The sequence below is a fragment of the Pteronotus mesoamericanus genome, unplaced genomic scaffold (genome assembly GCF_021234165.1).
Source record: "Pteronotus mesoamericanus isolate MK-2021 breed Mesoamerican mustached bat unplaced genomic scaffold, CSHL_Meso_final contig_1205, whole genome shotgun sequence".
NCBI lineage: Eukaryota > Metazoa > Chordata > Mammalia > Chiroptera > Mormoopidae > Pteronotus > Pteronotus mesoamericanus.
The window spans coordinates 880,820-897,285 of record NW_026555044.1 but is presented as its reverse complement, the minus strand read 5'-3'; the positions used below and the strand labels follow the sequence as shown (position 1 = coordinate 897,285).

General features: G+C 42.5%; 1 protein-coding gene across 6 annotated transcripts in view; it reads right to left on the bottom strand.

Moving 5' to 3' along the window:
• Positions 1-16,466, bottom strand: part of AKAP13 (A-kinase anchoring protein 13) — a 219,017-nt gene that overhangs the window by 155,420 nt on the left and 47,131 nt on the right. For all 6 annotated transcript variants that reach the window (XM_054585240.1, XM_054585250.1, XM_054585258.1 and 3 more), the window contains exon 2: positions 8,991-9,034. In XM_054585240.1, coding sequence (XP_054441215.1) covers positions 8,991-9,023 — 33 coding nt within the window. In that variant the 5' untranslated portion in view covers positions 9,024-9,034. The remainder of the gene's footprint in view (positions 1-8,990; positions 9,035-16,466) is intronic.

Sequence of the window (16,466 nt, the reverse complement as noted above, 5' to 3'; positions counted from 1 at the left end):
AAACCAATACTGGAAGCAGAATTTAGAGATGCGCGCGGTGACCAGGAAGGAATTCATAGTCAGAGGGTAGGTGAGGTCGCCCCTGGCCTGTAACCAGTGCGAGATGATGACAGGAATGGTAGGAAATGAGCCCACAATCAGATTGGTGGGTCCCAGGGACCTAAAAAGGAATGTAACGTTGCCTGAGCAGTAAGATAAAACTCACATTTCCTTCTGTGGACATAACAAAGAGAGACAGCTGGGAATTCCACCCTGGCTGCCAGACGCCCTGTATATCACATGGGGTCGGCACTTAATCCAAACACAGAGCTTTGTGAGGGACTCCAAGGATGCACAGGGGCCATTAGCTCTTACTTTAAAAAGGAGTAAACAAGCAAACAAAACTCTGAAAGTACAGATGATGTTCTGTGTACTAAGGACAGGAACCTTATGATCCCCACATAAAAGGAAACAGTCAGAATCTCTGGAGAGGTGTGTAGGAATGAGAAAAAGTACGGAAGATGTGCATCTCCAGTCCATTAATCAATAAAGTACTGCACTTTTCAAAGAAATGTGACCTCCATATACATTCCTAATGTTCTATTTGCATGGAGCTATTTATGGATATCTGAATTACAGATTCACTGGCTTAATGTATGAATCTACTGAACGGTCTCATCTCAAATGACACAGCAAATTCCAAAGACAGCAATGAAAACCTTTGTCGTATGATGAACAGTCTAGAACTTCATAAACCTTGCTGTTTCCCCATCTGCAAAATAAGAAAACAATTCCTACTAATTCACAGAGCAATAAAATGAGATTAACACAGAAAGAAGCAAACACAGTAAGTTCTAAGTATACAGCCCATACACAATGCGGAAGTATTAAGCGACTGGAGTTGAAATCCAGTTCCTCGCCTCGTATCAGTCCAAAGGTTTCCTAGAGCCCCCACCTCAGCACTTCTGCCCCTGGTTCCAGGTCACAAAGTCCCTGTGTGCCTCCCTCTCCTGACTGATCATGTACAGTGGTCTTCCCTTAGGGGTATAAACCTTACCCAAAAAGCTCTCATCTTTGGCCAAAGAGACATTTATTTATAACCATCCATGCATGGGGCAAAGCTCTTCCCTCAAGAGCAGCTATAATTCTATTTAATCAAAAACACCGAGCACCTGTTATGTGCAACGTGCTATAATAGAAGCTGAAATTAAAAAGAAAACAATTAAAACAATTCAAACATAAAGTCTCTGCCCTCAAGATACACACTGTAAAATAAATATGAAAAGGCGTGTAAACAAAAGTACACTTATTGAAGCGTCTGAAGAGTCACAATAAAGTCTGTGCTGAGCACCTGGAGCGTAGAGGGAGGGGCGATAGGTTCCACAGGAGGTTAGGGTTCAGGACTGGCTCCACAGAGACAAGTGACAGAAGATAAATCCTGTAAGATGAACAGTCCTGTTGTTCTGCGTGTGCGTGTGTGTGTGTGTGTGCGCGCGCGCGTGCGCGCGCACGCTGGGGAAAGGTTATGGCATATCAGAGAGGAGAGACAGAAGCCCGTTTTACATGACTGAAGGCAAGCATGCCTCACACCTAGAGCTGGAACAGGTTTACCAGAAGGACCCACTCACTCACCACAGGGCCCACAGCTAGGGAGTTTTAAACTCCCACATGCTGGCTTCAAAATGTCATTTTTATTTATGCTGTACAAAAATAAGTTCCAAAGCCTATCAATCCACAATCTCATTCCAAAACCCCTAGCGCTCTCACCAGTTCCATCTGCATCTGACCTGCTCTGCTAACTAACTACAAAGCAGATCTGGATTTAATTTTTCCTCGTAACACAAAGAAGAACTTATGAGAAATCTTAAGTGACATAAAAAATATTGTGAAAAACAGCGTGAAGCATTAGCTCCCTTAACTCACAATTGAAAATCATTCCTACTTCCTAATAAAGAGATAACCAGGCCTGTGTTAACTTGTACACATCTTGATATTACCTCCAGTCAATAACCTGGTAATAGCTCACTCAGAAATCTAGCCTTAAAAAAAATCCCAGATCTGTTCTTTTGAAACATCATCCTACTTGATTCATATAATTTCCCTTGTATCTTCACAGTCACCGCCTGCTGATGGGTTAATAGCCAGCCATGCTGAAAGCCCTGCGTCTACCCAAACGGCACAAGGAAGGGACTTTCAAAACTGTCCCTTGTGTTCATGTGGTTCATGCTTCACCTTTAGGGCACATCAGAAATCATCTGAAGAGATTATTTAAAAAATGAGTTGGGCCCCATCCCCAGGCCCTCCTTCAGGAGGCCTAGGTGGGGCCTGGAATTTTTCAATTCTAACAAGTTCCTAGTGATGCTCACGCCACTGGTTAGGGACTGCACTTTGAAAACCAGCAATCTAGAACTATCTAGTGGGAAGTCGGTCCAGGTCACCCCACATACCAATTGTTGCTGTGAGCATACAATTTTTACAGGATCTATATTTTTACATTTGAAAAAGGAACAGCAAGTGGAGTTCGATGCTAAAGACACCTGCTAAATGCCAATGTGATATAAGCTTCTGGCTTCAAGTTACGAGGTCAGGAGAGGGGGGTATCCACTTGAGGAACTGAAAGCGAAACCATCCTTCTTGCAGAGACTGGACAGAAAGAGGAGTTTGGAGTTCCAACCCCTGCTTCCCCTCTGCTCACTCCGTTCCTTTGCCTACGATATTAACCCCATGGGGTGAGGAAGTCCCGCATGTAAATCACCCTACGTGGAAGGCACTCAGTACATGGCAGTTCCTCTCCTGCTTCTAAGAGAACAAGGGAAAGAGCTGTGAAGGCAAGAGGAACACAGGCAGAAGACAGAAGAGGAAGCCGCACAAAACGATTTTAACACGCTTTCACACTGTGTCAAAATAAAGGAGATGGGTCTCTTTAAAAGCTAGACACTTTTTAAGTTTCTATCCATCATCTGTGCAACACGTTCTACATACTACCCGTCACGGAATCCCCACCACCAACTCTAACGTTGCTGTAAAGACGGAATTTCCTCCCGCGTGCTCCGTGCTCCTGGCCCCACACCGTTCTCCTTCGGCCTCCCTATTAACATCCTTGGTGGTCATCCCTGTGGCCCTTTGACGCTTCCCGACATCCTCTCAGACAAAATCCCTATGTCCTTCCGACGGGACAGCGGCGTCGTTCTCACATCCCACTCAGCACGTGAGAGCAGTGCAGTGACACACCCGCGCGCACTGCTGCCCCTCAGCACTCTTCCTCCACTCTGCACCTCTCGATCAACGTTCCCGGGGGGCGACTGTCAGCACGGCCCCATTTATGCTTCCTGGTCAAAAGTTCCCCAGTTGCTCTCCGTCTTGCTATGTAAAACCCCATGTTCCCTCTCTCAGCGCTGGTCAACAGAACTTTCTGCAATGACGGAAATACTCTACACCCACACTAACGTGGTAGCCACCAGTCACGTGTGGCAGCTACACTAATTGCAATAGAACAACTGAGTTTTTATTTGACTTCATTTTAATTTATTTAAATAGTCTCTGTGGCTAGTGACTACTATCAGGAACAGAGCAACTCCATCTATACAACCTCATCTCCAAGTAACTCCAGCGTGAACTGGCCTCTCCAGTCAAGCCGATCCCTTACCACCCTGATAACACACATCCCTTACTTCAAAGGCTGTGTCCGCTTCTTTCACTCTGCTCTTTGCTCTCCACAGCGTGACTGTCCTGGCCAGCAGGGGCCCCATCTTTCCTGCAGGCCTCCCACTCTTTTCTACCAGTATCTCCTCTCTCGCTCCGCTATGGCCCCTCATTGCCTGCCTGCCTATCTATATAGATCTCTAGCTCATCGAGCTCTTGGACAGGTACTGCTTGTGCTGCCTTTTAACTCCTGCATGTGAGTCCCTGTGAAAGCCCCCGAGTCCCTTGAAGAGCAGATCTTCCACTGGCTCAACAGGTGCTTCAAAAATACTGAGTGAATTAAAGGTGCAGAGTATTACATTTTGGGCTTCCAAGGGTAGTAAGACTTCTTTAGAACCAAATGGAAGTCTTAACTCCAACTCCTCTTCCCACAATTTTTCAGATGCTTGAGGGACACCAGCTACTGTGAAAGCATCCTGTAGGCAGGCCCTGATCAATGTCTCTTCATCTGCTTTGAAAACGCCAAGGAAAAATAAAGAGAATGCTACCTGCAAATGCAAAGCGTATTGACTTTCAAGCAAATTTCTGGAGACTGATTAAAAAGTCCAACAGAAGGAAACTGAAGTTCTTGTTTTGTAAAATCATCAAAAGCTAAATTGAGGAACACTTGATTTCCTTATTTCTTTTGGCACTAGTGATAAAGTGTCCTTATTTAAACACAGTCCACAGATCTGGCTGGAAAGAGCCACCAGTCTACAAAATGTTGGAGCTCACCCATCAGACGCGCATTGTTAAGGCAATGGCAGGTAATTCATTCAAGAGATCGGCGGGCTGATAAAGCTCTCTTTGTGGATGGAGCACTGTGCAGCCTAACAGCCAAGCAAGAGGCCTAGCCAGGTTATCTCAGCTCCAGCTAAGGAAACCCACTTCCCAGGAGGAACGACAAAAAGGAAGGGAAAAATGACTTCTGGCTTTCCAAAGGGAGACCTACAGAGGTGTTCAGTAGACTACAAATCGTGGGGACACAAGAAAACATTTTATGACTGAAGAATCTGAGAAATGCTCCCCACATTTTCTCTCTTTAAGCGTATTTTTACTGTTATTTTAATGAGCGAATCATCAGCAATATAAATCTTCTCAGGCAGTGTCAGGCACAGCCACCCACTCTGGAGTGTCATTAGCCACAAAGTGCCCGGTGCCCCCAGGAACACTTTGAAACCAAGAAAGAACATTATTCTAATACAGAAAAACATCAAAGAGCTGCAAGAACTGTGATGTGCAAGAAAAATACTTTTCTGTTACAGGGCCATGACAAACATGGTATGTATGTCTTGTTTTACGGGGTAATGAATGTATGCACAGTAAACAATCTAATATGTGGAGACAGACATAAAAGCAGATATGGGTATGTGTGGTCCCTCCCTCTCTACACACACATGTTAGTTATCAATTGCTTAAGGTAACAAAAAGCCCCCGAAACTTAGTGGCTTAAAACAACCAACATTTGATCCAGCGATTCCACCCCTGGGAACGTAACCGAAGAAACCAGAAACACTAATTCAAAAAATAAAATATGCACCCCTATGCTCACTGAAGCATTATTTACAATAGCCAAAATGTGGAAGTAGCCCAAGTGCCCATCAGTAGATGAGCAGATAAAAAAGCTGTGGTACAAAATCTCACCTGTTGCAACAGCATGGATGGGCTTGGGGAGTATTGTGCTAAGTGAAATACACCAGTCAAAGAAAGACAAGCACCATATGATTTCACTTATATGTGAAATCTAATGAACAAAATAAACTAACAAAATAGAAACAGACTCATAGACAGAGAGAACAGACTGACAGCTGTCAGAGGGGAGGGGTGTTAGGGGGCTGGGCGAAAAAGGTGAAGGGACTAAACAAAGAAAAAATTTTAAAACCTCAACAGCTGTATTTGCACACACACACACAAAACAATACACAATTTATTTTGACTCCATTTGCCACTTAAGAGGGATCTCAGCCCTGGCTGGTATGGTTCAGTGGATGGAACGCCAGCCTGTGAACCAAAAGGCTGTTGGTTCGATTCCTGGCCAGGGCACATCCCTGGGTTGTGGGCCAGGACCCCAGTTAGGGGCACGCAGGAAGCCACCAATTGATGTTTCCCTCCTTTTCCTTCTCCCTCCCTCCTTCTCTCTCTGAAAATAATTTTTTTTTTAAAAGAGGGATTCCAACTAGTAACTGTAAGCTATTCTCCAATGTGTCTATAGCCCATAAAGACATTACCTGTTCGCTCTTCTGAAAAAGGAGATCGATGTTATCTTTCCAAATATTCCTTTTTTCTTCCAATCTTCCCTTTGCTAGTACTTTCCCGTTACTTAGCGCATTTACTTGGTCTCGTACTACAACTTCTCTATGGATATACTTTTAAATCTTAAATTCAAGCCAACTAATGCCCTGTCTCCTGTAGCACTGGCTAAGCTCATTACATGCAGATTCTGCTACCCAACCAAATCTACCACAACCCCCATGAAAGTTCAGGCAAATCCCTCAATCTCTCTGTAGCTCAGTTTCTCCACTCTTCCATAGACCGGGCTCAACCACCCCAAAAATACACTGATTCCCATGACTCATCAAATTTTTCCCCCGTGTAGACCTGACTATGGGACATTCCGCTGGGTGCTCCCTCACAACTTTTTCTCCAGAACAATGATGAGAGGAGAGAGTGACTCCTTCTGGCATGTGAAGTATGGGACTAATCCAGGTCTCTTTATCCTTGACACCCATTGTACCTTGTAAGAGCTTCAGGCTTGGCCTCCACAGATCTCTTCTAGAATAAGCCTGGAGCCTCAGATAAAAAGCATCCAAAGACCCTTTCCTCTTCCTTCTCCTCCTCTTCCTTCGGAAGTTTAAAAATCTTGCTTCCTTTTCAGCTGTTAGTCTGGGGGAGGATTTGTTTACTGTTGCTAGTGTCCAGTTGGCAGGTTGCTAGGTCAGTAGAGCTTAGTGTGTGGGTGGGGTAGAGCCTATTTTGTTTGCTTTATAAATAAATACCAACATTTGTTTCATGTGCCTGGCTTTTTCTTTTATCGTCTGACAGCAGTCCTCATCCCCTGCCCCTGCTGGAAAAGTCTATGCTTTTATCTTAACAGTGAAAAGGGCTATGGAGCCAAAGGGTGCATGGGCTATGTTCATAAAAACATATTAGCAGTCACGTAAACAAGTGGCTCAGACCAGAAGTCCCATTAGATAGTAATTCAGGACTCAAGAGATAACAGGCACTATTTCTAATACGCCTTTCCAATTTGCTAAGGACTAGGGAAGATATTAGTTATCTCCACAATAAAACTCTATCAGACATGCTGTGCAGATTTCCTTACAACTGTAAAGGGAAAGCTACACATGCACAATAAAGATATCATTATCACATTTATTTCCTTGTTAGCAAAGCCTTCAATCACGAAGAGGGCATTACTTACTAGGCTGGGCCCACAGGCAGTAATTAATAAGAAACCTGGGAAACGAATGAGCAATTTTAAGAAAAGCAGTTGTTCTGTTAATAACAAGGTTAGTTTACTAAAATTTTATACCTTTGTCTAAGTTGTATTTCATTCATTCACTCAACAAATATGTTCCGTATAAAATATGGCCGCAACCGCTTAGTGAAGAAATTAAATTTGTTCAAAACCCCTGAGTGTACTCACGAGGGCAGAGACAATGTTCCGTTCAAACCTCGGGCAATGATCACTCACAATGCGCTAACTGCTAACATCAGCCCTTTCACTTAAATTCAAGGGCACACCTTAGAACAAGGGTGTCCTATGTGAGGAAAATCTAATATGCAAAAGGTAATTCCAAACCAGAAACAACATTACTTGAAATTTGAAATTTAAGCATTAAAGGGGGAAAGCAAACAATCACAGCATCTCCTTTAAATACCCACTTCCTCAGGAACAGATAAATTAAGTTATGCAAAAGCAATACCACAATAACCAAGGGATCAGTATGATATGCCCGTAAGGGCATCGTTTTATGTACTATTCCTGCCAAAATCAGGAAAAAACATCATACCAACCGAAACTGCTACAAAATAACTGGCCTATAATATTCCAAAACGTCAATGTGATAAAAGACAGAGAAGCAAAGGAACTACTTCTGATTCAGAGACTAAACAGACATAAAATCAACGTGGAATCCTGGATTAAATTCTGGACTGGGGACAGGGAGGGGAGGGGGATGCAATAAAGGGCATTATTGGGATAGTCACAGAAATCTGGATATGGACTTACATTACATAAGAGTATTACACCAATGTTACAATTCCTGTTTTTGTTCATTGTGCTGTGGTTATGAAAGAGAAATGTCCTAGTTGTTAGGAAATATATGCTGAAATATTTAGGGGAATAGGGTATGAAGTCTGCAACTTTCAAGCAATTCAAAAAATATGTAATACAGAGAATAAGAAGCTAATGTGACTAAATGTTAATAAGAGATGAATAGAAGTGAGCTGTATTTCTGCAATTTTTCTGTAAATCTGAATTTGAGTAAAACATTTAAAAACTTTAAAAACATGTGAAATGGAAAATTAAAGTTAGGTTACTTGTCTTTAAAAAGGACTTTCTGCAAGTCTCTATCATTAAGTGCTGTGAGTTTTAGGTTTTTTTAAATATTTCTCAGCATCCAATGTTTTTCCTTATTTACAAATAGTTTTCTCTTTCTTGCTGATGACACTAGCACGTTCACCCTTAGCAGGTCTAAAATATAAATGGAAAGGAAAACTTCAACATACTGTTTTGGCGGGGGGCGGGGTGTGGTGTGTGTGTGTGTGTGTGTGTGTGTGTGTGTGTGTGTGTGTGTGTGTGTGTTACATCTTTCTCTAAGAGCAGAGAATTAAACACCTTGCCAATGGACTGTCCTTTAACAGTTACTTTTCTTCATCAAACAGCGTAAATCCCTGTGACTTGCCTGACTTCAGATGCTATACCAGCTTCAGCATCAATGACAGAGCACCACCTAGCTGCAAAACAGGGTACTGCACATGGGCAGTAGGAAGATCACACAACCTTTACAGAAATACACTGTAAAAGAAGCCACAAAATCATTTTGCAGAGCAATGCAATCACCTTATGTGTGCATCTTACCACCCTGACTAGTTCAGCTCGCAGTCTTACAGGTATGATGTGTACTCAGCTCAGAACCATGCACATATTAGTCACTTAGTATTTACTAGATCAAATTCAATTTCTGAAGTTTGTGACGCCAATAAATTCATAGGCAGATGGTTAAAAATTCCTCTGATAATAACATGACAGCGTATTGGGGTTTATTTTAACAGGAAAACAGGATAGGTAAGTAAAAAAATGAAATGAAATTTCATGATTAACTCACATATAGTGGAGCTTGCTGTGGGTTAAGTTTCATGACCCAGGACACTGAAAAAGAAAAGGGAGAAGAAATAAATAAGAAAAAATTAAAAGTCATCACCAAAAATACAAAACCACCTGAAGTCCAAGATGCCAAGTGTGGCCACCTGAGCACAATGAGAAGTCCGAGATCACTGGGTGCGCCGCCAGCTTTCCTTAGAGGTTTGGGAAGGCAAGAAGGCAAAGACTGCAAAACTCCTAGTAACCCAAATTCAATCTTTTCAAGTGGGGAGAAAATTTTTCCAATTGAAAAAATAAAGAAAAAAGGTTTCACTGTCATAAAAGAAGTTCAACCACCAACAGGATATTAAAAGCAGTTAACACTACAGTAAAAACAGTGTATGTTCAGTTATGCTTTTACACATCCCTCACACCCACCCGACGATGCGCCCAGTCCCACCAGGGAGCCTGGACAAAAGAGGGTAGCAACTATTAAAAAAACCCAAAACACCCTAGCCAGATAGTTTAGTTGGTTAAAGCATTGCCCCAATAGATGAGGGTCATGAGTTCAATCCCTGGTCAAGGCCCATACAAGAATCAACCAATGAATGCAGAGATGAGTGGAACAAGTCAGGATTTCTCTCTCTCTGTCTCTCCCTTCCTCTCTCATGCAAATCAATAAATGAAAAAGAGAAAGAAAAAAAAAAGACGGTGGCAGGGGCCATAGAGCTGTCTTCTTCTCTGCCCTACTCTCAGGAAAGGGAGGTTACAGTGGGCTTCCAACAACTTAAAGTTGTTGCCCTCTTTAAAATTCAAATTAATGGCTGAATTCCATATCATTACTTTCACTAAATGCATCCTCACAAAAATCTTTTTTTTTTTAGTTCCATTTTTTTTTTAACATTGTCCTTTTTTTTTGTTTGTTTCAACTTTTTTTTTTTTTAAATGCATTTGTCTCTGCCTCCCCCCCAACACTTTTTTTTGAAAAGTGGTGAGGGGGAGGAAAAATCTTATGAAGAACTTTAAAGTAAACTTACAAGATTGTATAATACATTCCTGAATATTAAGAATAGCATGTTCTTAAACATTTAACTTTGTGATTTATCTAAGCTAAAATATTATGGTCCAGAATCGTGGACTTAGAAGGGCAGGTCCATTGCTAAGCACCCTAAATTTGAGAGTAAGCTGATTCCATCTTCGTAAGAGTCAGAGAAGCAGACCCAAGTAATTTCATTATAATCTGATCTAAAGAAGGGTCTTACCCATCTGTAATAGGTAACTGAATTAAAACACATACTAACCACCAATATAAACCACAGTACAGCAATGTAAAATAAACTCATACATGCAAAAAATAGATAAAATCCCACACTTTGTGTTCTACCAGATCACAAAATAGCACTAGAGAGTAAATGAAGTCCAAAGAGAATAAATAAAAGGTTCTCAATGACCAAATGTTTATAATAAAGGGCAATGCCTTAAGGACAGCACATAATCCAAAGAACAAAATCCTCTCAATATTAAAATCTTCACAGATCTCCCAGTTTGGTCAAGATGTTTATGTCCGAGATTAAGACTCACCTAAAAAGTAGTTAACGTACTTAGGGGAAAAAAAAATATGTAACCAGGCTCCTAAGCCCACTCATCTCCAATGAGTGGGTGCCCCTGGACACGGTAGGAGGACGCGGACAGCCAGGTGGCTTCCCCCACGGTGACTGACAGACCACCTTCATGGCCCGCAGTTCCTTCTCCGGTCCACCCCACACACTGTACCAGACTTCCAGGCTCAGCGCTCTCTTTCCTTCCTGCCTGCCTTCATTTAGTAATTTTGCATCCTTAGGTGTTAAAATCACCTGCAGATATTTACACTGAATGCCAAACTTGAGAAATGTAGCAACAACCAACTCTTGTAGTAGGAAAATAAATATTTCCAGCCCATTAGATGCAAGCATGGATTAAAAAGAGAGATTTAAGCACCTGAGAACCTTCTTAGTGCATTAAATATCTATTTAATTTAAAATTCATCTCACTGTACTCACTGGCCTTTTAATCAGCTTTCCAGGTCCTGTTCAGACTTGCCTGGGACAAAGGATTGAAAAAAATCCATAAATTTATGAACCAATTTGCCTGAACTAACTTAAGTATTCTTGTCATCAAAAGCAGAAGAAATATTAGTGGAAACTAAAACAAGAATAAAAACCTTGGTAACCCATAAGGGTTGAAGAATCTATGGAGACATACTAGTGACTTGCGAGTCCTCTAATGTTTCTTCATTTGCCAAGAAATTTAAGATGACTATGTGAGTACAGACCACAAACATCAACTTATCTGAGTGGCTCCCATGGCATTTGTACAAGAGAGCTGGCAAAACTCAGGCGGCGCTAGGAAAGGCTGATGCCATCTGAACAGCATGGAACAGTCAACTCTCTAAATCCATGCAAGTTGTCCTGATATCAAGATTAGACAGGAATGACAAAATGTCTGTCCTCCTGCATTGGTCAAAGGGACAGGTCGTTGTTATGCTGGCAGCGCAGACTGTTAGGAAGAATAAATCTGTCACCCTGACTGGTGTGGCACAGCAGGTTTGGGCGTCATCCTGCAAACCGAAAGGTCACCGGGTTGATTCCCAGTCAGGGCACATGGGCTGCGGGCCAGGTCCCCAGTTGGGGTTGGGTAAGGGGCAGCCAATCAATGCTTCTCTCTTACATTGATGTTTCTTTCTCTTTCTCCCTCCCTCCCCCCTCTCTCTAAAAATAAATAAATGAAATTTTTTAAAAATGTTTAAAAAGGATAAATCTGTCATTCAGTAGTAACTAGCTAGAGTTCTGAAGAGTCATAAATGTGAGGGGCGTGAAACAGTAACAATCACAGTAATTACGTATATTTATTCTCCACATTTTCCACTTTTTCAAAATGCTGAAAGAAAACAAACATAATTGTTTACTGCCGTATAAAAATAACAAATTCACTTGATGTCAAAACAAGACTCACCCAATTTTTTTAAATGCTTTCGTAGTTCTTTTTTTCTCACTCAAGGACTTTTTTTTTTTTTTTTTTTTGTATTATCGCTTTTAGACAGAGAGGAAGGAAGAGAGAGAAGCATGGGTGCGAGAAAGAAGCATGAATTTGTTGCTTCCATATATGCCTGGACTGGGGATGGTACATGTCTGGACCGGGATCAAACCTTCAGCCCAGGTATGTGCCCTGAGCAGGAATCAAACCTGCAACCTTTCCATTATAGAACCATGCTCCAACCAATTCAGCCACACTGGCCAGGGCAAGACTCACCCAGTTTTAATGCAACTATCTCAGTTACATAAATCCACATTCTCCCACAATGCCCATGTGTAAGAAGTCTCATCAGGGTGCTGCTGAAGAGGGAAACAAAGACTGACTATAATCTCTTCCTTGCACTTTAATATCAACTATCATTGGGCTCTTTTCATAGAGTGCAATGTGCCAGAATTGACCAGCATTGCGTGTACAGTGCTTACAAAGGTTAGCAGCAGCAAAGTTTTGGAATTTTTTGTAATTAATGCTATCTGCGAAGGATTATATAGAATGCATTCACTATACAGGATCACACAAAAACTCACAGATGAAGTGATGTGGTAGTTTGACTGGTCTGAGAGAACTAAAGAAAAAAAGGACTTCCATCCACCAAAGTGTCTACAGAAATGAATGCAAAATCTTAGAAGTTAAAAAAAAGAAAAAAGAAAAAAAGAAAAGAAAGAAAAATTACACATCCAAATAAAAACTGGTGTCCACAGCAGGGATCAGCAAACATTTCTGTGAAAAGCCAGAAGGCAATTATTTCATTTCAGGCTTTGCAGGTCAGATAGTTTTTGGCAATATGTAAATGAATGGGTGTGGCCATGTTCCAGTAAAACTTTATTTACAAAAAGGACATCAGGCTAGATTCAGCCACTGGGTTGTGGAATGGTAACATCTGGTCAAAAGCTAACAAGCTGCCCAGCCCTGACCGGCATGGCTTAGTTGGTTGGGAATCACCCCACAAAGCCAAAGGTTGCCAGTTCTATTCCCAGTCAGGACACATGCCTGGGTTGCAGGTTCAGTCCCAGGTAAGGGGTGTACAAGAGGTAACCAAGCGATGTTTCTCTCCCTCTCTTTCTCCCTCCATTTCCCTCTCTCTAAAAACAAATAAAATCTTTAGGAAAAAAAAACTAATAAGCTACCTCTTAAGTCAAAGAAGCAATGTGTCCTCATTCAACAGGTATATACATCTCAAAAAATAAATGTATTTTCTCTCTCACATCTCCTCATGTGTATAAAGAGACAGTAACTCCTGCCTATACTGTGAAGCTGGCGAAAAATGAAGATAAGCCTAATGAGATGCTTAAGCAGTGGCGCTGCCAGGCACAGAGTAGAAGCCACAGTTTCTTCTCCCTTACCGAGTTTCTGGGTCTCAGTGGAGACACCAAGTAAAATACGCTGAAAACCATAAATGGTTAAATGAAAGGTTTCATTGCACACTAGAGACGTACTCCTGTCTTAAAATACATGGGTGGGTAAAGTACAGTTCAAATATATAACAAAATAATCATAAAAAAGAATCTGAAGGAACAAATACCAAAATGTTAAGTATACATATTTCTGGGAATTATAAGGAATTTTCCATTCCCAAATTATCGGTTTCTTAATCACAACTATTCAAACAATGAACAGATAGTACTTTTGCAATCAGGAAAAAAAGATTATACACAGCACATCTGTTTTAAGTCCTCATCTATTCAATGTATCACATCTGAACTAAGAATGAGTAAAAAGACATTTTTTCCCCTACATGCGCAAACTGAAGAAATATACAAGTCATGGTCCCCACAGCTAATAAAATAAAGGCAATTAAAACAAAAATGTCTGTCCCAAACTCACTATTCTTTAGCCATAGCCACATATTATACTAGAGACGCCTTTAACAGGAACTCAACTAATGCAATGTCCATGGTTGCGGGGGAGGGGGGCGCAGGATGTTGGGGGCGAATCATAGGCTCCCAACACCATAACAGGTAATTATACTGCGAACTGCAAACTCTCTTGAACCTGTTAGCCTGGCGTCTCCGCCCATTTCCTAAGAACCAGCTGTCCAGGCCCAACAAACTGATCCCTTCAGTGGACGTGATTTTTGTCATTCACTACAGGGAAGTTTCCAAATGCACAAAAAATGTATGCGCACATCTCCTCCCACAACAAGCCCCAGTCTCAAAAGGAGGAGCGCAGCCGTTCGGGATCCAGCCAAGCATGAACAGAAAATTTTTACCAACAGGATACCTGTATGGCAGACGATGCTTCAAACAAACTTCCATGACCAGGGCCCCTGCTAAGACTGAGTGACAGTAAATCATTCAAAACCCACAAACACTTGGGATGAGGGTTAACATGAAATGACAATGCATACTCTGAATTCTTGTGAAACAGTTAATGTTCAGCAGTTCCTGCAGGAAAATAACAGGATCCAAAGACTGCTTCCTTCATTCCTAAGAAGTCTGGGCTGGTGGCTGTAAGCATGTTATATAGAGTGGTTGGGGGTGGATGCAGGGAATTCTGAACAACAGAAAAAGCAGCAGGGTACAAGAGCGAATAGGCTTTCCTGGTGCGGACATCAGGCTCTACAAAAGTGTAAAATACTACACGTACCAAGTATTTCCTAAATAGGGGACTGAGGAAACCTTGCCGGAGCCTCCTGACTGCCTGACTCCTCCTGTCTAGAACTGCATTCATCAGGCCTTCAGACGCAGCCACAGCAGAGCTCCCCCTCCCCCGGCGGCCACGGTCAGCCCCACTGTGTTCTCCGACGTCGCTGCCAAGGGCAGGCCCTTGGGGCGCGTCTCCTTCAAGCTGTTTGCAGACAAAATTCTAGAGACAGCAGAAAACTCCCGTGCTCCAAGCACCGGGGAGAAAGGATTGGGTTATAACGGTTTCTGCTTTCACGGAATGATCCTGGGATTTATGTGAGGGGGTGGAGACGTCCCACAGCCTAGTGGCACAGGTGGCAAGTCCCTCTAAGGGGAGACACTTTGATGAGATTTTCGCCCTGAAGTATTATACGGGTCCTGGCATCCTGTCCACGGCAAACGCTGGACCCAACACAACGGCTGCAGTTTTCCACCGGCACTGCCACGACTGAGTGGCTGGACGGCAAGCGTGTGGTCCTCAGCCGGGTGAAGGATGGCACGGCTGTGGTAGCAGCCATGGGGCGCTCGGGGTCCAGGAACGACAAGAGCAGCAAGAAGATCACCATTAGTGACTGTGGACAACGCTGGTAAATTTGACTTGTGTCTTATCCTAACCACCGGACCATTCCTCTGGTAGCTCAGGAGAGCACCCCCCATCTGCTTGGAATGTTCTATAATCTTCATGCCCTTGCTGCACTTTGCTGGTTCCAGATTTTCCTACCCTTTTCCGAGTCTAGCTGGGTTGCAGAGTTAAGTTTACGGTTATGAAATAAAAAGTAAAGAACAACTGTCAAAACACCGCATTAATTAATAACTGAGCTTCAGCGGTGATTCTCAAACCTTAGTGCATCCAAACATCATCTGGAGACCCCGTTAACTAATGGCGGTTCTTCCCCCGCCGTCCCACTCCCAAGTCTGAAGACCAAACCCATTGATGTTTCTGCTTTGGAATCATGGACCACACTGTAGGGAACAATGGTGTTGAGAACAATGGTGCCGTAATATGTGTCATTTCTCCTATGGTACAGTTAGTCTTGCTCTGTCCAAGGATCACATGACACGGTATTCACTAATCACCAAGGATAAAGCAAAGCACTGGTCACAAGTGGGGTGCGGCTGGAGGGGAGCCTCGGGCAGGAAGGCAGGACATAAGGAGAATGGAGAGCCCGACACAGGACAACACTCACGAACACAGCAAATTAAAACGAAAACCAAAACAACAAAATCACTGACCACCCCATTCACTCTTTAATTTATTCTTCCTCAGTGCTGCATTACCCAACAGGCAGAATGACCCCAAATTTAGGGCACGCAAACACAAACACACACACACACTCTCTCAAAATAATTATCGTGGAATTAAAAAATCAGAACTCTTCCCATGATAATTAATATACTTAGATAAATTTAATTTAACAGTCAAAAGTCTGACTTTCTTAGACTCATCTGAGAGCTTACTCTGAAATGGGAGAGCACACCATAACCTTTCTGGTCCTTAGGGCTCCGTTTTCTTTATGAACGTGCACGATATCTGCCTCACACTAGGTACCTCAAGTTTCTGAGCCCCGAGAATGGTACACGTATAGAGCTACCTGCTGAGCTCTAGGGATAAAGACTGCCTGGCACCTACCAACTTAATAAAGAACATCTACATGTAAACAGACAGTTATACTATAGGGAGATAAATATAATAATAAAATTTTTACAGGAATCAGGAAGGCGCAATCAAGTCTCTGGACGGGGCAGGCCCAGCCAGAGCTTCCTGGAAGAGGCCACCCCTGAGGCAAGTCCCACCCAGTGGGCACAGG